Genomic DNA, 26870 nt, shown 5'->3' with positions numbered 1-26870 from the left:
GTAATCTATGTAATTTGCTTCCAAAGTGGGTCTTCTGCCTCTTCCCAGCAAGTTACATCACTAATTTTTGTAGTAGTAAAAAAAAATATTGTATTTATCCTTGAACTATTATAGCAAGTTAAAACCAATAATTGGATTTGCATAGTGATGTCTTATGTTTCATCATGTAATAGTCACCACCACGTAATAGTCACACTCCCTCTTTCCGGGTCCCAAAATTGGTTTATTTCCTGTTCTTGCATAATAGTCACATGCTTTGAAGCATCACACTTTGCTAACTGTGCCAATGTATTGCTGGAAGACCTACTGTACAGACTAGCTAGCACAGGAAGAATCTAGACTTTCCTCATCATGTGATTTACTGTACCCATTACAGCTTTACCTGCCCGCCTGCTTTCCTTACAGGCACGGTTCTTCACTGGGTTGAGTTGATTCTCTCTCTCTTCAACCCAATGCTTTCAGACTCAACCTAATGAAGAGAAATACAATATCAGTTTTCAGACTCAACCCAGTGAAGAGTCATAGCTGCAAGGGAAGTGGGCGGGCAGGCAGGCAAAACTGTCATTGGTACAGAAAGTCATATGATTCAGAAAGCCTGGATTCCTCCTGTGCTAGCTAGACTGTAAGTCATGATGTCCAAGTATGTAATACCGGCACAATTTTTTTCTTTGCGTAATGGTCGCACCACCATTTTTTTCTGAAAAAAGGCATTAAAATGTGACTATTACTCAGTGAAATAAGGTATTGTGGTTAATAACATGAAACCTACTCTTTTAAAACATAAAGTGTTGCTAACGTAAACATTAGTTGATTTTCAAAAGTGAGAATTAGTTTGCCGAAGAATTCTGAAGTGATTTGAAAATGCATGTTGAGTCAAAGAGAAGAAGTAGGATATCATGTGCATAGTTGTTGAATTTTCTCAACATCTCGCCAGCAATCCTTGCACAATCTAATTCAATATTGGATTTTGGGGGACAAATATTTCTGCATAGAAATGTGTACATAGCCCCCAATCCCAAATGCACGCATTTTTGTGTGCCTTTTTGCTCAGCAATACCTCTTTTTTTGTATTTGCCTTCCTGATAAAGACCTATTTTATTATGTTTTTCAAGCATTTTAGTCTTATACCTTTTTCAAATGTACACATGGTTGTGTATGCATTTTTCTTCATTGAAATAAATCTACAACATTGGCAGTGAATGGATTTTGGAAGCAATGTGTACGTTGTTCTATTGTCAGTCTCGAAATATGTGAAATAAATATTTTCATGGAGAAGCATGAGCCCAAAATTTCCACTATCCTTGTATTGTTAGCCAAGGGCTTTCCAGTTTGAAGAGACGCTTAAATAGACCCAATGTCAATCATCCACTAAAATATAATAAACAGCTTGCTAAAAAAAAACAAAGAAGGAAGAAAGCTTTTTCATATTAATTACATGCAATTTTTTTCCAAATCAGAACTTTATATTGTGATGCTTTTTTATTGACCATAACATTCTGTAAACTTGAGCAGAAATGTGCTAACATTCCTTTCCATTCTGTTGCAAATCAGATATTGATGGCACAAATTACGTAGTGCCTCATATTACTCAATCGTTATCATTTCTACACTGCACTATTGATCACATCTATGGAAAATGTTTCCACCTGTGATGGTCACTTGTGTTTGAACATGAATTTAATTTTCTTCTGTAAGAATGAGAATGTCTTTCATTTTACTTATGGTACTTGTATAAATGCACAAGGAGAAGAGCGGAAATATCAACTTAAAGCCAAAACAGTGCCAGCACATTTTGTTGCATTGACCTTGCTTTTAACCAAAGAGGTGGATTTCTTTACTTTTGGTACATAAGAGAAAAACATTGCACCTGCACCCGACCTTTTTGCCTGTGAGGAAGAAATCTTGATTCAGACTGAAGATGCTTTTATAGAAAACTATTATGGACTATTTCCAATTCCTCTAAAGTCAATGGCACACATCCTATGGACCACATTGCAACCAACAGCTAGGCTAACATGAATAGAGCCCTCAAATGTGGAAGAGAGTAGCAAAAGACGTAATAGTCTATTGGTTTTGCACTAACCTGCTGAACATTCCTTATACCATACTAATAGCTTTATTTATTTATTTTCTAAGTATAGATCCTGATTGCTGCAAAACATCTAATCGTATCCTAACTTTATTCTTACCTAGCTAAAGAAGCACAAGCCAGGACAGTAACAAAAATTACCCTTGAATCAGATACTAAAAGCGTAAAAACAATCAAAGAATCTCAGATTAAAACATCCCATGAATACAAACAAGAATCGTCTTCCACGGAAACCACCAGCACGACAGTATCTTCAAGTGAAAGATTGCAAGACAACAAGAAACTAAGGATCAGAGACTATTACCCCGACGTTGTGCCATGTGAAGACATCATGGACACTGTCGCCACAGTCCCAGTCTTCCTTGAAACTCTTCCCCCAGAAACCCTTGTAAAAGAAGGAGAGGATGTCTCACTGTTCTGTGTAATCAAAGGTGTACCTACACCTTGTGTCATCTGGCTGTATAACCAGCTAATAGTTGAGGAATCCGCATTAAGCTCTTTAAGGCATGATGGCCCACTGTGCAGTTTAAAGTTACTCAAAGTTCAGGAGAATCAGAGGGGTGTATACAAATGCAGAATAGTTAATTCTGCGGGACAAGCCGAGTGCAGCACACATCTGAGAGTGACAGGTTGGCAACTGCATGTTCCTTCCATGTACAACTTCCTCCTGCATACCACAATTGCATTGAAACCTATTCAGTCCCTGGTACATGATAAATGGAATGACTGTGGATTGCTGGATATCTATATGTATATATTTCTCATGGCAGCTAAGGCATGTTAAAGGCATGTTGAATTACAAACAATAAAAAATAGGTGATGCCCTTTTAAAAATGAAGTCAAAAAAGTAGACAATATCTAATCATTCTCCCACTTAGCATTTTAGACTTATCAGGCATTTCCTGGCATGTACGTGTATGTATGTTTGTGTGATTTTTCTATCAATGCACCATAAAGTCATGCCTTGTTCTCCCTATATTCCGTTTTCAGTTTATTAATCAACCCTCTTTTTTATTGCAGCCTTAGAAAAAGTTCTTCAGGAGAAGATAGAGCAGCAGATTGAGATGGAAGTTAAAGGTACAGTCAAAAATGAATGTGACACTGAAGCCAAGGTTTAGCATAAAAAACCAGTAACTATTTGAGAAGCTTTTCCGTATGATGAAAAGAGCAAAACATATTCTGAAGCATATCTGAATATGCTGCATGTTTTGTTTTCTTTTTCAAACATGCTGAGGATAGCCTGCATTATATAAAAGAGTATAAGTTTTAAAGTTCTTTTAAAACTTTCATTTTTTCCAGATTTGCTGTCTTTACTTTCACTACATGCTGTGCAGCTGGTTGCAAAAGCTATTCTTTCATATACATTCTCCTAATGCATGGGGCATTTAAAATTAGACCAAATCTCTGAAAATGGTTTTAAAATTCTGGAGTGCTATAACATTTCTTAGTTGGCCAACAAACCCGGGGTGGCATATGTTTAAGAAGTGGTTTTATGCAGAGTTGGAAAGTGACCTGTTCCACTGTGCCCTCCCATTTCATGAAAATGAGAATAATTCTCCATAATAAATTTCTTACACTGGCTTGCAGATAGCATAGTTGGTCCATGTTGCTTGCTTTCTTTTTCTTATTTTGCATAACACCATGAAGTTAGCAGCTGTATTAGTTCGAATAAACGCCTTCTCATTTCATTTTAGCAAATTACTTACACTTTACATTTTTCCATACCTTTGAAAAACCATCTTTTCAATTGTTTGACCATTTTAACCCACAATCAAAGAGATCAGAAAGGGCGTTTATTCTACTGTCTGCAAGTCAGGTAAGAATCCCCCACCCCTCTTGCAAAGAAAAAAAATTGCACCAAAATAAAAATAGAAAGCTTTTCAGGCAGTAAAAAAAACATGCACTCACAAGAACATGTAATTTCGAGATTCATTTTTGCTTGTTGATGAAGAAATTTCCACAGTTGGACGAACGAACCGACAACGAACGATTTTCGTGTCAGAATCTTTAAAACAGAGCAAGGCGTTGCGTTTATTCGAACAAATATGGTGAGTGAATTTTTTTATGGATTTGTGATGAATCTGTAGCATGCATATTATTTAATTTTATTTATAGCTATATCATTTTTTTTAATGTATGGTGGAACCTGCAGAGTGTGCTGTAATGTAATGGTATTCTCTTGCAGAACTGTTCTTCGGTGAAGAGCCAGAGTATACAGAAAAACCAGCAACTCGACAAGATACTGAAGATCTTCTGAGTCAAGGATCTCTGTCTAATCAGAAGCATGCAAGTAGAGTCTCAGCCACACGTTCCTGTCCTGAGAAAGTGAACCCTTCTTTTACAGAAAAGTTAAAGTATAGATCTGTTTTGGTAGGAGACCCAGTTGTTTTCCAGTGCAAATTAATTGCCTATCCTTTACCCCAAATTTCATGGTTTCATAACAACAGGCAAATTCCCAAAAGTCTTCGAAGAGTAATAAAGACTGAGAGCTGCTTGGATATGCACAGTTCCAGCCTAGAGGTGAAAGAAGTTCAGGAAAGGGACTCTGGAAGTTATAGAGTTTTTGCTTTTAACAGTGAGGGCTCAGCTGAGTCCACAGCATCACTGTTGGTAGCACGTGGTGAGGAGCAAAATGCTAAATACCTAGAATTTCTGAGAAAGTCAGAGCATACCCGTCAGCACATAGAACACATGGTTCAGAAAAGAAGAGATGAAAGGCTTAAGGTTGACTTGAGGTGCATTGGTTCTCCATTTGATAAAAGGCAGGAGACTGAGAGAGCATTGATGGCTTTGTCTCCTACAAAAGGAATGGTTAGGACTATAAGCTTTGAAAATATCCCTTCCTTAAGACAAGAATTTGTGTATGACAAGGATTTAGTAAGAAACCAGCATTTTATTCAGGGAGAAAGGGAAAAAGAGGCTTTGCTCGATGAGGAAATAAAACTAAAGTTGCAGCGTCTTCGAGAAGCAAGGAGAACTATACAAGAAAAGAAAAAAATGTGCCTATCACAAGGAACAGCTGAGGTGAAGCTTTCATCTGTGAGAACTGTAGGGTTTAGGGGAAAGAGTGGCCAGGTAGCTAATCAAGTCTGTATGGCATCTCAAATAGAGACAAAGGGGTCGGTTTTCCAGACTATAGAGCAAATAAATGAAAAGGCAGCATTACCTATAATGTCAGACACTGAAGCAACAACCAAGGGAAGTTCTGACAGGAGGTTTGAGAGAACATCAGAAGAATTCCATACTAGAATGGAACGGATTTTGGGTCTTTCTGAGACTTCTCAAAATCAAGAATTAGCTGATAGAAGCAATGGGAAAGAAGCATTCCAGAGACAAAAGATAATGACTTTCAAAGGAGCACATAAGCAACAGGTTCTAGAGCAAGTTCCAAAGACAACAGGGAACATGAAGTGGATGGACACAACATATACTCAAAGCAAACCAGTAGACGTGAGGATGGACAAAAAGGAACACACTGAAGACTTCAAGACAGTCAAGACAGTAAAGAAAAATCCCTCGCCTTTAGTCTATGTACTTTTCTCTGATGATGTCAGTGAGACAGTAAAACCTGAGACGATGATGTCCGATACAATTACATTTAATGTTAATGAACCTACACCTGTTTCTGAGCACAAGGAAACGAGCAGAAGTGTAAAAACTCCGTCTTCATTAAATGAATGCTCTCTTGAAACCAAAGAGGATGTATTGCCCAAAGTCACTGAAATTAAAACTGAGATTATGGAACACACAACCAAATTGGAAAGCCCTCTTTCAAAATATCAGGAGCCATGCCCTCCTTTCTTCGTTAAAGAAATTGAATCTCAGGAAGTAAATGAAGGGGAAAGCTGTGTTTTTAGTTGTGATTTCCAAGGTTCTCCTCATGTCACCGTTGCTTGGTACAACAATGACAAACCATTACCACGCAGCCATGAATGTATCATTAACACAACAGAAAATCATTCCACACTGACTTTCTCCACCACTGGTTATGATCAGGAAGGGCCCATTACATGTGTGATATTTAACCAACATGGAACTGCTACAACATCAGGCACGCTAAACATAAAAGTAAAAGAAATGCCTGAACCTGAACCAATCAATACCTGTAAAATTGAAGTATTACCAGACTATACTGAAGAGGAAGAAGAACTAACTTTGGCATTTGACAGTGTTAAAAGAGTTGACCCCATGGTAAGCACTGACAGTAAAGCTACCCTCTCACTTCCACAAGTTCATTTCCCCAGGCCTTGCATTTCAGATCCAGATCTACTTTCACTTCCTGTCGAAATCAAAATAACTGCTCCAACTCCAACTCCAGAACAAGATGAAGAAATTAAAGAAGCAATTCAGCATATTGAAGTTGTGCCTGCAGAACCCACAGAAGAACAAACATCTGCAGGAGTAAAGCACAAGTTTAAATTCTCATTTGATGTGATTCATGAACCACCTCAAATAATAAAAGAACTCCAACAACATATAAGGTGTACAGAAGGGGATTCCATTGTTCTAGAATGCATAATATCTGCAGAACCTCTGCCAATTGTAACATGGTTTAAGAACAGTAGAGCTCTGGTTTCCACTGAATCATTTTGCATGGAGGAAGAAAATGGTATTTATAGGTTGTGTATTTGCAAGATTTCCATATCTGATGCAGGCACATACAAATGTATTGCTGCAAACAAGGGTGGAACAGTAGAAACTGCTTGTGATGTCTCAGTCCATTCTACCATAGAAAATCTTTCTGATGACATCAAACAGATTAGTCTCAAAACTCTTCAAAGCCAGATTAAAGAGGACCATGAACTGACTGAAAAAGAGCATCGAGAAGATTTTGAAACTTCAGTAAAACAAATGGAAAGCAGTTTCAGTGAGACAATACACACTGTAAGACAGCAGTTCCATAGTGATAGTACACCAAGTTTCTCAGAAGAAGATACAAGTATACCAACCAAGGAAAGTGAATCCTACTTACCTAGTTATCTAAAAGATATAATGCAGTCCTTACTTGCAGATGAAAGTGAAAGCTCAGATTTCCAGATCCAGGATCAAACAGAAAGGGGTACAGGCACAATGTCAAAGACGGAAGAACTACAGGTAACTATTTTATCAGATCTGGACACTCCTTTTCTAAATAAGTTATCAGATACATCTTTTGAGCAAGAGCAAGTAAAAGTGGAAAGTGTACATAAAAGTGCTACTGCAGAAAAGTCATCAATGTGCCAACCTGGAAATGTTGTGGAGAGTCATACAGAAAAAAAAGAGTCTGTTACTGTAGAAGGCACTTCGATAAGTCATAATGTAGACTTTGATGTAAAGTACACTGACATAGAGAAAATGCAGAAGATTTCTAAAGGTCTTAGTTTTACTGAGTTTGATTCAGTAGTCAGCCAGAGTGAATCCAGCATACATTCTGAAAAGGAAGCAAAGGAATCTATAGATATTAAGGACCAAGAATTCACAGAAGATTATAAAGATCTGATGAGTTGTCAATATGAACCAACTCAAAGTACATCAGATGAAGAAATGTCTGCAGTTGACATCACATCTAAGGAAGTCAAAGAACAAATTCCCACCTCTGAGCAGGAACTAAATACAAAAGAACATGCTGATCCCAACTTTTCCAGCTCTGTACTAAAAGCAATGCAAGAAGATGATGAGCAGCATCAGAAAGATCAATGCTTTGTCAGCACAATAAGCAAGGATTCTCAAGATATATTAACCAAAGAAGAGGCTAGCATGTCATGCCTAAAAAGTTTGGGTTATGAATTCCTAAGCTCAACAGGAAAGCTTGATATTTTGTACCAGCAGGAGAACATATCTATTGTTTCTGAGGAAAAGGGGGAAGAATTCTTAGAAAAAGCAAAGTCAGACTCATCTGAATTTGTATGTGATTTAAGACAAATTATTTCCATTGGAGAAAAATTAGAAACAGATATTCAAGAACAAGATATTCAAGAAGCTCAGGAATCCACAAATCAATATTCAATTGCTGATGCTTTTAATTTCTCACTTAATGAAAATCCAATCCATTCATATACAGAAAACATTGAAAAGGAACAAAACAAAACAAAATCAAAAGAAGCATATGTCAAAGACAAAGATGTTCCTGAAATAACCGAAGCTAATACCAACAAGATTACAGAGTCAGCACAAATAAGCATATCAGCTCTACAACAAGAGAAGTATTCTAACGGGTGTGTTTCTAATGAGAGTGAACTTGAAAAGGAAGTGAATCATGCTCAAGAAGATACATTATGCCACGAGATTAAAGAATTTGGTTTACATCTGACTTCACTTGCTACAGAAATGGTTGTTGAAAACCAGGAGGAAATTGTTGCCAAAGACATTTCACATATTGAAGGAACAGAAGTCAGCATAGACAAAATAATGGGAAGTAATGAGACAACCACATCAGAGGTGTATAATAGGGACATCTACAAAAAGGGAGAAACAATAGAAGTGAAATTTGATTTAAAGGAACTTTGCCCACAGATAGAAAATGTTAGCCAAAACCAGGAAGAATCACTTACTGAATCACTACATTCTGAAGGAATACAGCTAGATGTAACCTCTACCCTGGAAATTGCACCAAAGTACCCAACACTTTTAGAGCAAGAAATAGTTCATAGTCAAGAAGATTCCCAAGACAGTGAACATGTGAAGATGAGTGGGATCAAGGAAGGCGTTATATCCTCAAAACATACTATAGAAAATGTTGTTCAGGATCAAATCAGTCTTCAGGAAGAACAACTCCATACAAAGCATGGATCTTCCGTTTCCATTTCTTCAGATGTAGAACTTGTTTGTGAAAAACATGTTAAAACTGAGTATTCCCATGCTGAAAGTATAGGAGCGGACACCACTACAAATGAACAAAAAATGGAGGAAATTGTACACCAACATTTTGCTGAAGTGATGGAACCCATCAAGGAAGGAGATAATGCACAGCAACATTTGCTACTCCCCAGCGGTGACATATTTAATTTAAAGCAAACTTATTCAGATCTCGAATCAAACAGTCAACTTCAGGAGGCAGTGCAACCAGAGGAAATACATTTCAAAAACCTCTATTCTGTATCAGAAGAAATGCAAGTTGATACAGATAATAGCAAATCCATAATAGAAAAAGAAAATATTCGTGAATGTGATCCCCCAGAAAATCAAGACATTCATTTAAAATTAGCCTTTCTAAATGTAGAAAATGCTGCTTCTATCGCAAAAGAGATTTCATTTAAAGAGGCTGAACCGTTACAAAAAGAAGAGGGCACTTTTAACCTGAAATCAGCTTTTGAGATGGTGAGTACAAAAACAGAAGAGAGTTTCATAAAACAGTTGCAGAGTGCAAATGTATTGGAAAAGGATATTTCTTTGAGTGAAGAACTTCGTCAGACCTATAAGAAACATGTGGAGGAGGAGAATTCCCCAGAACATGAACTCCAAACAGAAGCAAATATTTCTGTTGCACAGTTATTAAAACAGGCCCTAGAAAGCCCTAGTGAAGCAGAGCTTTCTTCCAAACAACACTGTGAATATCAGAGGACAGTTTCCGAGGAGGAAGTCCTTAAGATGCCAGATGAAGCCTTTATATGGGGACAGTCAGAACCCACCCCTCTCAGTCTGTATTTTCAAAATGTAGTGAAGGAAACTGGTATGCCAGAAGATAGTAATTCTTTAGGGATTATAGTCTCAGAAGCTGATAGTTTTATATCTGATCTGAAAGAAGCAGTTCGTGAGAAGGTATCTCCAAGGATTGATAAAGCAGAGGAAGAAAAATCACATCTCAGTGAATGTTCCTTTATCAAACAATTGAGAAGCTTTTCACCTGAGGGAAATGATACTGAGAGGTTTTCCCTTACCGAAATAATGCTTGAGGAACAACGGAAATCATCAGATACTTCAGACAAAGAACCATCATTAGCCCAGTTCCTTCTATCCTTAAAAAATGACTCCCTTGTAAGCCAGGAAGAAGAAATGGGTTTAAACCAACTTAAAAAGCAAGATGCCAGTGCACAACATCAACTTGAAAAACAATATGAGGCTAGTGAAATTATCAGTTCTCCTTTAGAAAAGCTAAAAGATGAGAAAACTGAAATATTTACCCTTGGAAATCAAGAGCTAGATGTTCCTCCTTATGATGGCACAGATTTTTCTCTTGCAAAGTATTTTCTGGTTGCTGGCGAACAAGAAATTCCAGTTGTCAGAGAGAGCTCATCAAAAACTCTGGCCCGGGAGAGTTCTGTCACATCTATGGAGGTTGAAGATGTTACATTTAGCACTGTGTATGATTATTACAACCAACAGCAAGAGCTGACCCGACCTTTTTCTCCTGAGTCAGAAATGTCTATTGATATTGATAGTATGAGTGGAGATGAAATGGCAGAATTGGAAAGATTCTACACACCACCATCATCGGTGGATAATTTTGAACCCCCCATGGCTTCTTATCATACACCAGTTGGTACCCCAGAACGGTATTCCACACCTTCAGAGGAAAGATACTCCACACCTTCAGAGGAACGGTATTCCACACCTTCAGAGGAACGGTACTCTACGCCTTCAGAGGAACGGTACTCTACTCCTTCCCCTGGAAGTCCTATAAGGGGAATTACACCACCGGAAGGTTATAGAACACCCACTAACAATCTTTTGCAACAAAGAAGCTTTTCCCTGGAGGAGCTACGTGCTGAAATGTTTGGTACACCTTGTGAAGCATTAGAACCGAAAGGAAATGAAATGCCTCCTGCATTTGTTAAACCACTGACTAAAAGAAAGCTCTATGAGAACAGCACACTGCGCTTTATTGCAGAAGTCATTGGGTCCCCCTTACCTGATGTGAAGTGGTACAGAAATAAGTCACTACTTGAAGAAGATCCAAGGGTCAGAGTACAAAAAGAAGGTGACATATGCATCTTGGAAATCCATAATATTAAAAAAACAGAGGGCGGAGAATATATGTGCCATGCAATCAATATCATAGGGGAAGCCAAAAGTCTTGCACAAGTTGAAGTGTTGCCCCACGATGAGAGAGGTTTAGCTCTTCCTCCTCCAGTAACTCATCAACATGTCATACAATTTGATATAGAAAAAGGCTCAGCATCACGGACACCTTCTCCTCAGGAAATACTCTTAGAAGTAGAGCTGGATGAAGCTGATATTAAGGAGTGTGAGAAACAAGTGAAAATAGCCACTGTTCCTGAGCTCACTTCCGATAGTCAGAGTATGATAGTATCTCTTGATGTTCTCCCATTGTCTCTGGTAGAACACACAATGGATTTACCTGGGAAAGAAAATGAAGATGTCAAAATTAACTTTGAAGTTACAGAAATGCCCCCGCGCTTCATCACTCCAGTGTCTGACATAGAGGTTCCTGAGAAATCTGCAGCATTGTTTCATTGCAGAGTCTTGGGCTCCCCTACCCCTGTAGTACAGTGGTTTAAGGAGAGTAAGTGCATTGTTCCGAGTAATGGGAAATATATTGTTATTAGTGAGAATGGAAGTCATAGTCTTAACATTCAGAATGTGGTGCATTCTGACAGAGGCATGTATTTGTGTAAGGCAATGAATACTGTTGGAGAAGCTATGTGCCGATGCTTCTTAGCTGTAACTGAGTGTCAGACATCTCTTGGAGATGGTGCAGATGAAACAAATGTAGGTTTGGATAGTGCCACTGATAAGCCTCAAAAGATTGATTTGCTTGTTGATAATACTATTCAAAATGGTAGCCAGACAGAAATAGAACTGGAATTTGAGTTTGAACGTGACACTGATGATTCCCAAAAAGCTGTTAAGCTGATAGCTGTGACAGAGAAGGAGCAAGAAGAGGAAGGAGAATCGTGTGTAAATATTAATTTTGATGTATTTGCCGAGCCATCCAAAGAAGAGCAGATAGAATTTAAAGCAGAGAGCACAGAGAGCTGTAGCTTTGAGTTTCAAGTCACAGAATCACCTCCAAAGTTTATGAAAAACATATCTGATTGTGTTTCTTTCGTTGGTACCTCTGCATGTTTCCAATGCCTAGTAGTTGGTTCTCCAAAACCAGAAATCAGTTGGTTCAAAAATGAAGATCTGATTCATGGAGAAAGATACTGTATGGGGGAGAGTGAGGAAGGCTGTCACAGCCTAATTATAAGAAATTTAGTCCAAGATGATGAAGGAGAGTACAAATGTGTAGCAACAAACAAAGCAGGAATGGCCCATAGCAATGCATTGTTAACAATCTGCTAAATACTCCAATGTCAAAATATATTGGATTTTAAAAAAAGATGGTAGATTTGCATTGTATTTGGAGGGCCATGCAACAGTACAATGTAGCAATAATTTTAGAAGTTGTCTGTAATTAAAATGATCCTTATTGATGGAATTGACTGGTTCCACCCAACTGATTGATTGTAAGATTTTGTAGAGATTAAGTGATGATGATTTCCTTATTCTGGGTTCCAGTGAAGGCTGTCTCTCGCTTCAGTAAATTTCATTAAACCCGAAGTCCTTTGCATCCTTGTAATAATTTCGTTGTAATTGTCAACCACATTTGTCTAATATGTGTAAATATTACTGTGTTCATTTAAAGATACATTTGCATTTTTGTTAAATGAGGGTCTAGAAATATTTGATACCTAATTTTCATGTAACTGACTCATTTGGAATTATACTTTTTAATGCACTCTGTATACGATTAAATGCAGTTATGGAAGAGAACTCAGATGAGACTTTCTCCCTCGCAATGTTGTATCAGAAAGTCACATTCTCTCTTTGACTGTGATGTTGTTTCTCTTCAGATAAAACTCTATCAAAAGTGACAGACTTATATTGATTTCATTCCAATATAACTCACAGGTAAAGTAATGCCAGTCATATAATATATATACACACTGTCAGGCTGTGATCTAATATAGCTCTAATGTTTGATACCCCCCCCCCCCCCAACACACACACATACATTGTTAAATCTACAAGACAAAAGAAGAAGAAACTGAAATTAGTGCATGTTGTTTTCAAATACAGAGACAAATGTAGGACTTTCTTTTGCATAATTCTTATCCAATAAAATAATAATAGCCTTGAATTCACTATCCACTTACCTGGGATTAAACCCAATTAAAGGCATCAGGAGTTTATTCCTGAAAAAACATGCCTAAGATTGGGCTATTACTCTATATTAACTTATGTATATCTACTCAGAAGTAATTTCCACTGAGTTCAATTAAATCTATTGCCAGGCAAGTATATATAAATAGCAGATTTATAGTGCATTAAAATTACTCAAATAGATTACTCATCACAAGAAATATGGTATCTTATTAAAACATAATAATTTACATTGTAAGGTGCAAAGAAATAATTCCACAGCTGGAAAGTGAATTTGAATGTCTATATATTTATTACAGGGCAAGTCCATAAATATGAAAATAATTATACTTCTAAAAATAACAGTTTGTTATTATTAATTTCTGCATTGATATTTTTTTAAAAGCATGATAATCAATACTTACATTAATGACGTATATATTTAGATAGGTATCTGCATGCCTTCCATTCTTTACTCAGGTTATCATTTGATAAGCTGTGGCTTTGTGCATCACCTAATCCTCAAACTGACTATGTATTAAATAAGAATGAATTAATGAATGAAAACGTTTCCTTGCGTTCAGATTAGAGAAAAATCCGATTTAAAAAGAGGAGAGAGAGGGAAAGAAAGGTTGTGCCAAAAAGTGAAAACCTTACAAATATTTTATTATGTTTTCAACAAGTCATTTTAGTCCCAGTTGCTTGTATATGTTCAAAGCGACATTTCATGTTAGGTGTATATGGTAAAATATCAGGCATTTATATGTAAATTTAAGATGAGAGGGAGAGAGAAGTACTTTCTATTTTAGCTGTGTTGTTATAGGTCAAGGGTAGACAACTCTTGGTCCTCCAAATATTAATTGCAGCTACCATCAGACTTAAAGAGCAGAGCCAAAGGTGACAATCTCTGCTTATTTTTGATTCCTCCAATAAAAAAGAGTGTCTCAACTCTTGAAATCCCCTTCTTCCAATGACAGGAGAGCAATTGCAAAATTATTTGCATTGCAGGACTTCTTAGGCAAAAATTATTTGTGTCTCTTTTTCCTTCCCTGAAAATATTTTGTTTTTCTGTGCATAAAATATTTTTGTGTGCGTAGAAATCTTATAACTACACAGAAGAACAATTGCGTGTGTTTTTTGTGAAAGGAGAAAAAATCATCCTTTTCTCTCCTACATGATTTTTCTGCAGAATCATGGTTTCTGTAATAGGAAAAAACATTTTCTGGTCAGGAAAAAATTCTAATCAGGAAAAAAAATTCTGACGAGGAAAAAATGTAAATGAAGAGTCCTATTAAAAGCCCTTTAATATTAAGAGTGTTTTAAAACTCTGCAAAAAATTCCTTTTTCTGAATGTCAGGGAGATGATTAAAGTATCCATTCTCGAAAGTAGAAATGAAATAGGTGAATAATTAAATCCCTAGAAAAGGATGATGGGAGTGAATGTTCATTAATAGGGAGGGACACAACTGGCCTACCTCTGTACTAACCAACAGCATGGATATACAGGGTATTTCAGCACTCTTAATGACCACTATAATAATGACAGTAGGCATTAAAATAACCTATGTAATTGTGGTAGTTTAAATAATTTAAAATAATTTGCATAGGTGTAGCTGAATAGTTAAATGTTTAGTAAAATGACAAGAACTCAGAAAGTTAAATGCTGAGGCATGGGAGAGATGAAAGCATCTGATCCAACATTGAGCTGGGCAGAAATTTCATATAAGGCTGTGTCCATTGGCATTCCCCCTAAAGCTGACTGGCATTAGTCATGCACAGCTATCATTGTGTGTTAGCGAAATGCACTGAATGTATTGTACTGTCTGAAATCCAAAACTCATACAGGTTCACTGTGGAGTTCAGCTCCATCTCATCTATAGCTCAGTTTCTTTGCACACATGTGGTCTGATCCTGCAGAAATATGAATGCAAAACATCCGAGTATCTCTGTTAGGATAACTTCACGATTCTCAATGAGCAAAATAACCCTTTGTTTTGTTATGAGCTATTAGGAAATGTGGTTTCATAGATGACATATTTTCCTCAGCCCCAAGTGAATCTTCACTTGAGACCTCCCTTAAGGAAAGAGGGCAACATTCCCAACCCTCCCCTCCTCAAACCCCATCTACACTGCCATATAAAATCCAGATTATCTGCTTTAAACTGAATTATATGGCAGTGTAGATTCATATAATCCATTTCAAAGCAGTTAATGTGGACTATCTGTTTTGATAATCTGGATTATATAGCAGTGTAGATGGGGCCTAAGACAGTTACTGAAAACATAGAATAGTTTCTGCTCTCCATTCTCTGTTGTTTGTTGGAGTGGGTTAGACTGGGTGGCCCTCATAGTCTCTTCCAACTCTGTGATTCTATGAACAAATAGCACAACAGAGTGTCTTTTACTTTCTGCATTTCACCCAGTGTGTGTCACCAGATATTCCTGGCGGAAACAAAGATGGGTAGCTGGACATATATCCTCCAAAGCATTTAAGCTATACACTTTTCCATGTCAATTCATGTGTCTTTTTTCATAGTTCAGGAGTCCTTTTCAAAGAGAGGGTCTAAAAATCTTTACTTGTTCATATTCATTGTCACATTTAAAATGTTTGTGTATATATTGTTTTAATAAAAGTATAAAATAGAATACTACGTCTTTCTTTTTCATTTCTAAATGTGGTATAATGAGTTAACATTGACCATGTTTCTTGCACATACTGTATATTGTTCTCATTTCAAAATGATTTCACATCCTCAGCCAATATTTATCTGACCCCTGGAGTTTCCTGAGATCTGAATCTGAGAGAGCACTTTCAGCTTCTGAATGTATATAATTGGCCTTCCACATTGGAAGATTTGACTATTGTTGATTTGATTGAAATATTCTCTCTAGGAATCGCTAGGATCTCCAGGGTAATTCTATGGTTAACATCCACCAGAGATTGCCCATTAACCTGTGCTGGAGACCTAGAGATTCCTAGATTCATAGAGAGGTAACAAAATGGAATTTAAATTAATTAAAGGCACAGTTTAGGGATACAACAAACTCCCACAAAAGTATACAATATGTATTAGTGCTCTATAGTTTGTGTGATCACCATCTGGGCCTCAAACTGATCCTAGGATTACCTATGTGATCATCTGTACAGCAAAACCACTTTCTTCAATATTGGTTTGAAACTGATTGTAGATGGGCCCAAAGACTAACTTGATTAATTGATGTCAAAATGACTTGACTCTTTTTTAAACTGAATAAGAATCCTGTCATTAATGGAACACTTATCAGAAATATATATTTCATCACATGTCACTCTAAAACTATCTCAGGGTATGTTCCTCTTCAAAAGTAAAGTAGCTCCATACAGTCCACATTTGAAATAAATAGTAATAAAAACTTTTCAGATTTCAAATATCAGGGAGAGCATATTGTCCACAAAATTAATTATTGCGGGTGTTTTTGTCATACAAAACATATAAGAGTACCAAAATAAAGCAATTTGAATTATATACTGTTCAAACAGCATATCATTATGATATGTTATTGAATAATTATTTTTCTAATGATCTTTATCTCAGATTTTGGGTTGAATCCAAACTTGCTCTTCCACAAATGAATGGGTTCTTTCCCATTAGGTGAAGACATGATGATGGTGAATAATGTGCTTTTTTATTGATGTCCTCCTTTTCCCTTTTTCTTCCCATGTCATTTCCTGTTTAGGAAGGACCCCCATTCTTTTGTAGCATATTTTTAGAAAACATGGAAGGCTAGTGGGAGAGTAGTGAATGAACCAGCATCCCACAAGTACAACTTTCTTCATGGTTACTCTGTATGAAGCCTTTGTGTGTGTGTGTGTGTGTTTCATGTGTGTATTGAAATCACCAACAAATGGCTGGAGACCCTCCATTTTTTTAGATCTAACAAAAACACAGGCAACCAGATTGGGTATGAAATCAAATAAATCAATTCACTTATGCTCTGCCTTCATATTTTTTTAATTTATCAAGAAAAAATCATATATATTTGTCGAGATCTGTTATTTTTCATTTCTGGTATTCATGGAAAAATTGAAAAACTAGCTCTGTCAATATATAAATAATCACATACACACATAAAAATCCCATAGATAAATGCAGAAAAGACTTGTCCACATGTTGCTATCATTTTTTTACAGAAATATTATCTAATATATATGTATTGTTTTAAATTAGAATGATTTGGTATAATGAGATTACAAACATGTATTGTAAACTCATGAATAGTTTCACTACTTTGAAGAATTGGCCCTATTAGCAATATTTCAAAGCATTGCCATAACATGTTCATTGATTAATGTTATCTGGTAGTGATTAAATACAATTTGTCAAGGAAACATTTTAGTAAAATATAAATAATTTTTTCCCCATACAGAGATGTCTAGCTCTATTATTGTGTCTGAAGAAAGAACCGAGAATTACAGCAGCGGTCTACAATTATCTGCTAGAGATAAAACACTTGAACTCATGTCTGGAAATTCAGTTTATTCCAGCAGTTTAGAGGTTCCAAAGGAGAAGAGTAATGTTCCAACCTTCCTCAAGCATGTGTCAAATGTTGAAATACGTTTGGGAGATATAGCTACACTCTCTGTGAGTGTTACTGGGAATCCAAAGCCTCAGATAGAGTGGTTTTTCAATGGCATTAAACTTATTTCCTCTACAGACTATAAGTTTGTATATGATGATGAAAATTATAGCCTTATTATTCTATCTACAAAATTTAATCATGAGGGCGAATATACTTGTATTGCCAGTAATATCCATGGTGAGACTACATGTAGTGCTTATCTGAAGGTGAATCCAGAAGGAGAGAACAAGGAGCTAGAGGCAGAATTAGTCACCCAAATTCCCCAACCTCCACATTTTGTTAAGAAGTTAAGTCCTGCACAGTGTGTGGAAGGTGCTTCAGCTGTATTTGAGTACCAAGTAACTGGAGAGCCGGCTGCTGAGATTCACTGGTTTAAGGAAAATAGCCAGATTTTTTCAAGTACACATTATACCATCATTCATAATCCAGATGGTTCTGGTTTACTGATGGTGAATAATTGTCAGAGAGATGATGGTGGTTTATATTTATGTAGAGGAATAAATACCTTAGGTGAAGCAACTAGTAGTGCAGAACTTGTTGTTCTCCTAGATATCTCTTCTGCCTTTCCATCTAAAGAACAGAAATCATCACATAAAAAGCTCAGCAAGTTGTATAAAGAGACTACAAGTGAGCAGGCAACTGAATCACGATTATATGCAGTTAAATTACCCGGTGATGAGAGACAAACTGGGTTGCAAGGAATGTATACAATTGGAACAGAAGACAAACATTTGCTCCATCGTGAAGAGGTAGATGATCTACATATGGCTTCTTACTCAACAGCCACTATACAGCAGGAAGCCCTTCTCACTCAACAAACAGCTTTGCTTGAGTCCCATGAAGCTGAAGAAGTTGTAGGCATCTCTTCTCAGGCCACTAAAAAGGTGGCGCTTGCAGCATTTACAGCAAGTGAGGTGAAGGAACAGCCTGGTTTCTTAGAACAACACTCGGAGCCTATTCAAAGCCCACCTATAACTGAATTGGCTGGCTCTCAGTTCCACCAAGTTTCTGATATCTGTTTACCGGTTGTGGAAGAAATAAGCCAAGGAGACAAAGAAAATGGGCTGCAGATCAAGCAGGCGGAAATGATTGAGTTGAAGTCTGCTAAAGAAGAAAAGGCACAATTTGTCTCTGTTACTGCTGAGGAGAAACATGTGGTAAGCACGGGTGAATCTCAAGTGTTTGCCATTCCACAATCTGAGGAAGTGACAGTGACCAGTGAGCCCAAGCAAGCAGTGTGCGTTCCTAGGTCTGAGGACACCCAAGAATTGTCCAAGGAAGACTTTTTGACAGTCCAAGGGAATAACTGGGAGAAGGGCCTACTAGTGCAAGAAGAGGGCAGTTTTTTACAGTCTGTGATTGCAGCAGAACAGCAGAAGATAAGTGAAGCTCATACTATGGAACTTGGTTATGCTGACAGACCTGAAGAAGTTAGCTTAATCCAAGAATCATCAAGGCTACTGTATGTGCCCATGATTGCTTCCAAACAAACATTCCCCAAAGAATCTGTACTTGACACATCTATTGCAGAACAAGAAATGGGATCCTTGAAACAAGACAGGCTTATCAAAACAGCCCTGGTTGCAGAAGAAAAGCAGCAGCTCTCCAATGAACACGCAGAGGAGATTCCTGAATTAGACAGCACAGTAATAGCAGAAGTCCACAGAGAAGTTGGAAAGCCACTGCATTTGCCCATTGTAATTGAACAAGCCACTTTTCCTAGAGAAGAGCCTTTCTGTCCTGGAGTACCAGTAGAAGATGAAGCAGAGTCTAGAAAAAGCCCAGATTTGTTGCACTGCTTATTAACAGAAGAACAGCTTTCCACGTTTTGTGAAGATGCTAAGCAGTTTCACTCTCTGCAGAACTCAGTTAACATTCAGTCTGTTAAAGAGCCCACCTCTGTCCTGCACCTCCAGGTGAGCCAAACTGAACAAGTATTGCCCAAGGAGGGTGTTTTATCTTTGCAAAAGCCTGAATGCCAAATTGCTCTGCAGAAAGAAGAGCACATGTTTAAACGTGTAGTGACTTCGGAGGAAAAGACTCAGATAGCAGCAGAATCACTGGGAAACGTTCAGAGTGGCATTTCATGGGAAGAGCCCTTGGTTACTACCGAGGCTCAACTCCATAAGTGCTTGATGACAGTCGCTGAGGAAATGCTGCTGCCCAAAGAGCATGTCCTTCCTGAAGTAGGCAAAGAGCAGAAAGTAACCTTGAGGAAGGAAGATTTTCAAACAGTTATGCAGGTACCAACTGTGATGGAAAAGAAAGCCTTGGATGCTGGGCACATTGAACCATTTAAGGACATTCTGTCTATGAACTGTGAGGTGATGTCTGAACCCAGACTGCCTTCAGAATCCACTAGCATTGAAGAAAGTTGTGTTCCTATAGAAACTTCAAGTTTGTTAGAAGACACAGAACAAGACTTTGCAGCATGTATCCAAGAAGGACAGTCAGTCAGGCTTCCACTGTTACTGGAAGAAAAACAGCCATTTGAGGAAGAACACCTCAACCAACTCACAAGACCAGAAACAGAAAGTGTAAATGTACAGACTCAACCATGTGCGATTAAGGATGTGGCTGAAACAGAGGAAAACAAAACCTTTACCAAGGAAAACCATCTCATAGATGAAGCTCCAGTATGCTGCAGTTCAGATAAGATGGCTCAGATCAAAAATGTCTTAAAAGTACCTGTGATGAGTGAACAACACTTATTTTCATTCGATTTACTGGATAATATACAAAGTGTCCAGTTAAAAAATGCCTCAGTGATCAAAGAACCTAAACATGTAACTGGCTCCTGTCTTATTACTATGGAAAGTTACAATACAGCAGAAATCACTTTTCCCCTTGAAGGGGTATACTGTCATTCCACAGACTTCAAAAGTGAGTTGCAGGCTGTGCTTCATCCTATTGTTTATGAAGAAAAACACATTCTGATGTCGGAGGAACCCAGTGCTATACTGGAGCCAAAACATCATAGATTGTCTATTATTTGTTCACCTTTCAGAGAAATTCATTCTGTTACAGTCACCGAGGCACCTTTTAAGCAGCAGTCAGTTATCAATATTGATTCACAGGAATTACAGCATAGCAAACTTAGTATTGAATCAGAAATACAGATGGGCCAGTTTGTCTCTGTTCAAGAAGTCAAAATTATGACACTAAAGGAGGAAATTAAAGATGTGGGTACAACCTCCCTAACCCTAGATATTCCTTCAGCTGCTGTGCCGGTTGAGAAACCAACCAATGTTCTAACAGTAAGGGAGAGAAAAGAAGAACTTTTTGAGGAACATAAGGAAGATATACATGTGGTTGAGCCTGAGGGACATAAAGACAAGGTAGTAAGTGAGGAGCGCCCTGTTGTGCACCAAACATTTGTAGACACCATTGTTGAGGAAGGTAACAGTGTAAGTCTTACAGCTGTTATAGCCAATGTTAAAATTGTGAACTGGTATTTTGAGGATAAACTTGTATCTTCAGGAAATGAGTTCAAGTGTTTGCAAGATCATGACACATACACACTAATAATCAACCAAGCAGTCAAAGAAGTACATCAAGGAGAATACATCTGTGAGGCTCTGAATGAAGGTGGAAAAACAACAACAACAGCGAAACTCACAGTTGTAAAAAGAGGTTGGATTATGGGGATCAGATGTTGCTTCCTTATTTTCACGAGTTTTCTAACTAAATAGAACACATATACATATTTGTATCTCTGTTATCATTTTAGATACAGATATAAGAAGTATATAGACTTCCTTAGTGCACCACCCAACTAATAACACAACTTTTTCTTATTCAGACTTGATATATAGTTCTCAAATTACTCATTCTCCCCTTCCTCTCAGTGATCTGCACTTTCCACTCTTCTGTAGTATAACATGGCTAGTTTCCATGATTTTTTTCATTAATGATGATTATAAACATCATTTGTAATGACATTTTAAGAAGTATGCATGTTTTAGCACTTTCATCCCCATATCCACAGAACAACATGGTTCGTTCTTCCTTTTCATTGTTATGATATAGATGCAATCCTAAGAATACTTACTAGAAAGTAATCCCCACTGAGAATAGTGGGACTTGCTTCCAAGTAAATATCCATTGATTGCACTGCACGTCTGAAAAACCACTGCACCATATTAGCAGAATGGCACACAATCTGTTTTTCAATCTTTCACCACAACTTGGTATAATTCTATATATCATGTTGTCTGCATGTCTTTGGTAATAAATGTCATATCAGAATACGTCTAGATTTCCATTGTGGCACTATGATGTAGGAGCCTAGGCACTGCTTATAGGTTGCTTTCACTTTTGATCACCGTTTTCCTTTACAGCCACTTTCCTTGGATTGTTCATGAAATCACTCATCTCATTTCTGTCGGTCACTTTATTAACAAGGATTTGGAATGTACACTGATATGCACCACTTTTGTTATTATTATTATTATTAATGTCCACATAGAGCATTAATTACAAATAATTCTTCTTGCTTTTTTAATTTAGTTGGGCCAATACTGAGGAGAAGACTGGAATCCCAGGAAGTAGCTGTGAACCACCTCGCCAAATTTACCTGTGAGATCGAGATGGCACCAAATGTACGGTTTCAGTGGTATAGAGCTGGGAGGGAAATTTACGATGGTGACAAGTATACTATATATACAGCTACTTATACATCTACGCTTCAAATCCCGAGACCACAAGTAGCCGATTGTGGTGAATACAGTTGCAAAGCTTCAAATCAGTATGGCAGTGTAAGCAGCACAGCAAACCTAACAGTAACTGGTAAGTACAGTACATTCTTTCTTTCTTGTTAACTACTCTAGCCTGTTTGCCTTATTTATTGACACAGTTTTGTATATTCTAAAATATTCCAAGACGAGTTACATGCATGGTTTTTGATCTACAATCCAAGAACTGCTACTTCTGGTTTAGTTCATAATAGAAACAGAAGAAAATGCCAGGGATTTTTCTCTAGCATTTCTATCTAGAGGAGAAAATGATATTTCTCTTGAAGAGTGGCTAGAAGAGTAATAGATAGAATCTGACCAAATAAACTATTTACTATTATTCATGAAGCTTTTTTCCCCTAACTCGTTTAGCTGAAAAGAAACTATGCATATTATAGGACTGATCTACACCACTGTTGACGTTCACCATTTGGTGAAAATACAAACACAAAACCTTTATTCATGTTCTACAAATGCTCCTCAAGGGCCAGGGAAATGTCAACAGGAAATGGGGTATGGGGAAGATACAAATAAGTGACTCCTGCCAAGAATAATTTTCTTTCCATCATATTCTCTTGAAAGCATTCTTAAATATTTCTTATCTCTTGGTGAAATTATAATTTTAAATCATTCATATGACCATTGATTTGAATGGAGATGCTTGATTTGATCTACTACCTAGATATTGCAAGATTGATGAGCATTGTTGGCTGGCAGAGCCATCTTGAATGAAATGTTTAAAGGACCTTCTTCAAATAAGTTTAGAACATATTATACTTTCTATGTATTTCTCTTTTTAAAAAGATTTATCTTAATATTTTATAACAATATGATTGAAGGGTTACTTTATTTTGTAATTGTAAGTTGAATTCATCTCTTTGAATCTCTGTTGCTAGTTAATTCATGAAATGCTCATGAAGTAATGACGTGACAGCTGAATTTTGCAATGAAATCGCTCTTGTTAGATGAAATTTTGGTTTTTAAATCTCCGTCTTTTAAAGTTTTTACATTATGTTAAGCAACATTAATGTTGATAGTTATAATGAGTATATTGACTCTTGGGAATCTTTATGTTGCAATTTTTAGTCAATTTAATGGGTAACTTGAGAGACAGCATCTGTTTCCTTCCTTTGGTGCTGATTGCAAAAAAAAGTTAATTAGGTCGATGTCAACTTTACCCCTTTTTTTTGCAGAAGCGTTTCCTCCAACCTTTCTAACCAGACCTGAATCTATTACTACCTTTGTGGGTAAGAATGCCAGGTTCCTCTGTTCAGTGTCAGGCACTCCAGTGATAGACACAGTGTGGCAGAAAGACGGCACTGCTATTTCCTCCACTGAGCACTACAAGATTACCGCTTCTGATAATAAGCACAGTTTAGAAATTGTGCGTCTTACAATAAATGATAGGGGGACATATACTTGCAAAGCCTCAAACAAGTTTGGAGCCGACATCTGCCAATCAGAACTAGCCATTATTGATAAACCCCATTTCGTTAAGGAACTGCAGTCCCTGCAGTCTGCCGTCAATAAAAAAATCCATCTTGAATGTCAAGTGGATGAAGACCGGAAAGTAACAGTGTCCTGGAGTAAAGATGGGAACAGAATACCTCCTGGCAAAGATTACAAAATTTACTTTGAAGACAAAATAGCATCTCTTGAGATCCCACTGGGCAAACTTAAAGATTCCGGAACATATACATGCACAGCAACAAATGAGGCAGGAAGTAGCTCTTCTTCCACGACCGTAACAATCAGAGGTAAGAAAATGGTTGGCCGTCATAGTACTATTTGCGCTCTCTTATGTGCAGCAATTACTGTAATTACTAATTCCAAATAAGTGGGCGGTAAAAAGGGAAAAAAGTTTATTTTCAGAATTTCTCCAAGTTCAGTATGTCGTTTCTGTGTCAAAAATATCCTCTCTTTTTTTGCAGTTGTCTCCATGTCTTTACTAAAGCTTATTGTCTGACTTATGTTTCCATGCTCTCTTCTTACTGAATAGAACCTGCCTTCTTTTCTTACTTATTTTCCTCTTAGGAAATTCTTTAGTGGAATTTTGGTTTTTAAAAGTAGAGTTCAGAACAATAGCAGGAGTTGGAGTTTAGGCCAACGAATGGCTGCGTATTTCTACATATTTTGTCTTGAAATCCATCTTCTACGGTGTTATTTCAGGATTCTTTCTTTCTAAACTCTTCTTCTAGAACCACCATCATTCCTGAAGAAAGTGGATCCCTCTTATTTGTTGACTCCAGGAGAGTCGGCACATCTTCAATGCAAAGTCAAAGGGTCTCCTGAGATTCAGGTGACATGGTTCAAAAACAATAAAGAAATTAGAGAGAGTGATACACACAGGATGTCTTTTGCCAACAATGTGGCTGTGTTAGATGTTTCCAATGTGAAAGTGGAAGATAGTGGAAGTTACTCTTGTGAAGTGGTCAATGATGCTGGCAGCGACAGTTGCAGCACTGAGATTGTTGTCAAAGGTTTGTTCTTAAACTCACAAACAATTTCTTTTAGAGCCACTGTGTTCTTCTACATGCCTCTTATCAGTCACTAATTCTTCATTAATGCTTTGGTAATTTTATAGAGCCTCCTACTTTTATCAAAACTCTTGAGCCAGCTGAAATAGTGAGAGGAACAAATGCCACGCTTCAGTGTGAAGTTTCTGGTACCGGACCTTTTGAAATCACTTGGTTTAAAGACAAGAAGCAAATTCGCAGTAGTAAAAAATACAGGTTGACTGCCCAAAAGTCTATTATCTCTTTGGAAATTTCTTCATTCAATAGTGCAGATGCTGGTGAATATGAATGCTCCATAGCAAATGAAGTTGGAAAGTGCATTTGCAGTGCAACATACATACTGAAAGGTTAGTGAACAGACAAATGAACACAGGCATTTTTTTTAACATAGCGCAAAAGCAAAAGAGTCCTTTTTTCTAGTAAACAAGTGGTTAATGGCTCATTACCTGATTACTTGTGTGTGTTTTGTAGCCATTGTCCTCTGCCATTGTTTTTCTGGAATAAAGGCAAAGACTGCATTTCATTCAAGTTAACCTGCAGATACGAGAATTTTGCATAATTGAGATTGATGCTTTTGCAACTAATGTCATGGTTTGTAATACAAATGCCAACTGGACCAGTTTCTTATTTGCATCACAAATGCATCTTTTCTTTTTTCAGTTCCCAATGATAAATACTTAAGCTCACATCTAGGGAGAGATGCAAATTCCAAAAAATTTTTTAGAATCCACAATGATTTTTTGCATTACAAGACTTCTTTGTGTAAAGACTGTTTCTATAAAAAGTGTTGCTGTTTTTTACAGAAGCACTGTTTTTATAGAAGCACTGTATAATTTTTCATTTTTCCATTTTTGGTGTGAATTTTTTTATTAAAAAGTCTTAAAATGTGAAAAATCTTACAGCGCTTAGCCATTTTCTCAACCGGGCTTTTCAGTGTGTTGAGATACCCATTCTCATGATAACATAATATTTGTGAATATTTTAATATCATATTTATGTACAGTTAAAGTGGGTAACCTGGTACCTTACAGTTGCGTAAGCCACAGCAGGCTTGGCCAAATTTTTAGGTACTACAAGAGCACCAGGTTGCCTGCACTGGTTTACAGTGTTGTTTGGTAAAAGCCAGATACATTCAGATTAGGTGGAACAATTTATGTTAACAGTCTAAACACTTCCTTCACCAACTTAGTGCTACTTCTTGCAATCCATTGTATGAATTGTCAGCCCAGCCATATACTTGACTCTTCCTCAGAGGAATCCCAGCAGGAAAAATAATCCAAAAGCTACAGATTTCTGACTTCCTGCTCCCATATCCTGTTCTCTTTTGTATTCAGTGACTCTTTAACACCATCATTTATATGGATTAATCTGCTATCATACATAACAGAAAATGTTCCCTATGTACCCAGGTTGAAACTGTATTCTTTTTTGCAAATTTCTTCTCAAGGAATTTACCCATAAAACATGCAGATTGATGCTGACTCTAGATTTTGTTTAAAATCTTTGAAATAGCATAACATGAAGCCATACTGATACACAAGATTTTTGTCTTGTTTTGTTTTAAAACAGAACCTCCATCTTTTATTAAGAAAATTGAAGGTGTTACTACACTTGCTGGAGACACTGTTACTTTGCAAACCGTTGTGAAAGGTTCAGCTCCTCTTTCTGTCACTTGGATGAAAGGGAAAGACATTATTAAAGAAGATAACAAAGTCAAAGTGACCTTTGAAAATGGCATTGCAACTTTGCAAATCGCAGATGTCCAAATTAGTTCTTGTGGTAAATATACATGTCTGGCTGAGAATGACGCAGGAAGCCAAACATGTTTTGGAGAATTAGCAGTTAAAG

The 26870-nt window shown here is 37.2% G+C and overlaps 1 protein-coding gene across 1 annotated transcript in view; it reads left to right on the top strand.

Moving 5' to 3' along the window:
• ttn (titin) overlaps nt 1-26870 on the top strand; it is a 331374-nt gene that overhangs the window by 76262 nt on the left and 228242 nt on the right. The window contains exons 44-49 of the mRNA XM_062969136.1: nt 3110-3166; nt 22283-22561; nt 23700-24263; nt 24705-24986; nt 25091-25369; nt 26592-26870. Coding sequence (XP_062825206.1) covers nt 3110-3166; nt 22283-22561; nt 23700-24263; nt 24705-24986; nt 25091-25369; nt 26592-26870 — 1740 coding nt within the window. The remainder of the gene's footprint in view (nt 1-3109; nt 3167-22282; nt 22562-23699; nt 24264-24704; nt 24987-25090; nt 25370-26591) is intronic.

This window comes from Anolis carolinensis, chromosome 1 (genome assembly GCF_035594765.1).
Source record: "Anolis carolinensis isolate JA03-04 chromosome 1, rAnoCar3.1.pri, whole genome shotgun sequence".
Classification (NCBI taxonomy): domain Eukaryota; kingdom Metazoa; phylum Chordata; class Lepidosauria; order Squamata; family Dactyloidae; genus Anolis; species Anolis carolinensis.
Note: the sequence above shows the minus strand (reverse complement) of the source record. Positions and strands in the feature narration are given on the sequence as shown.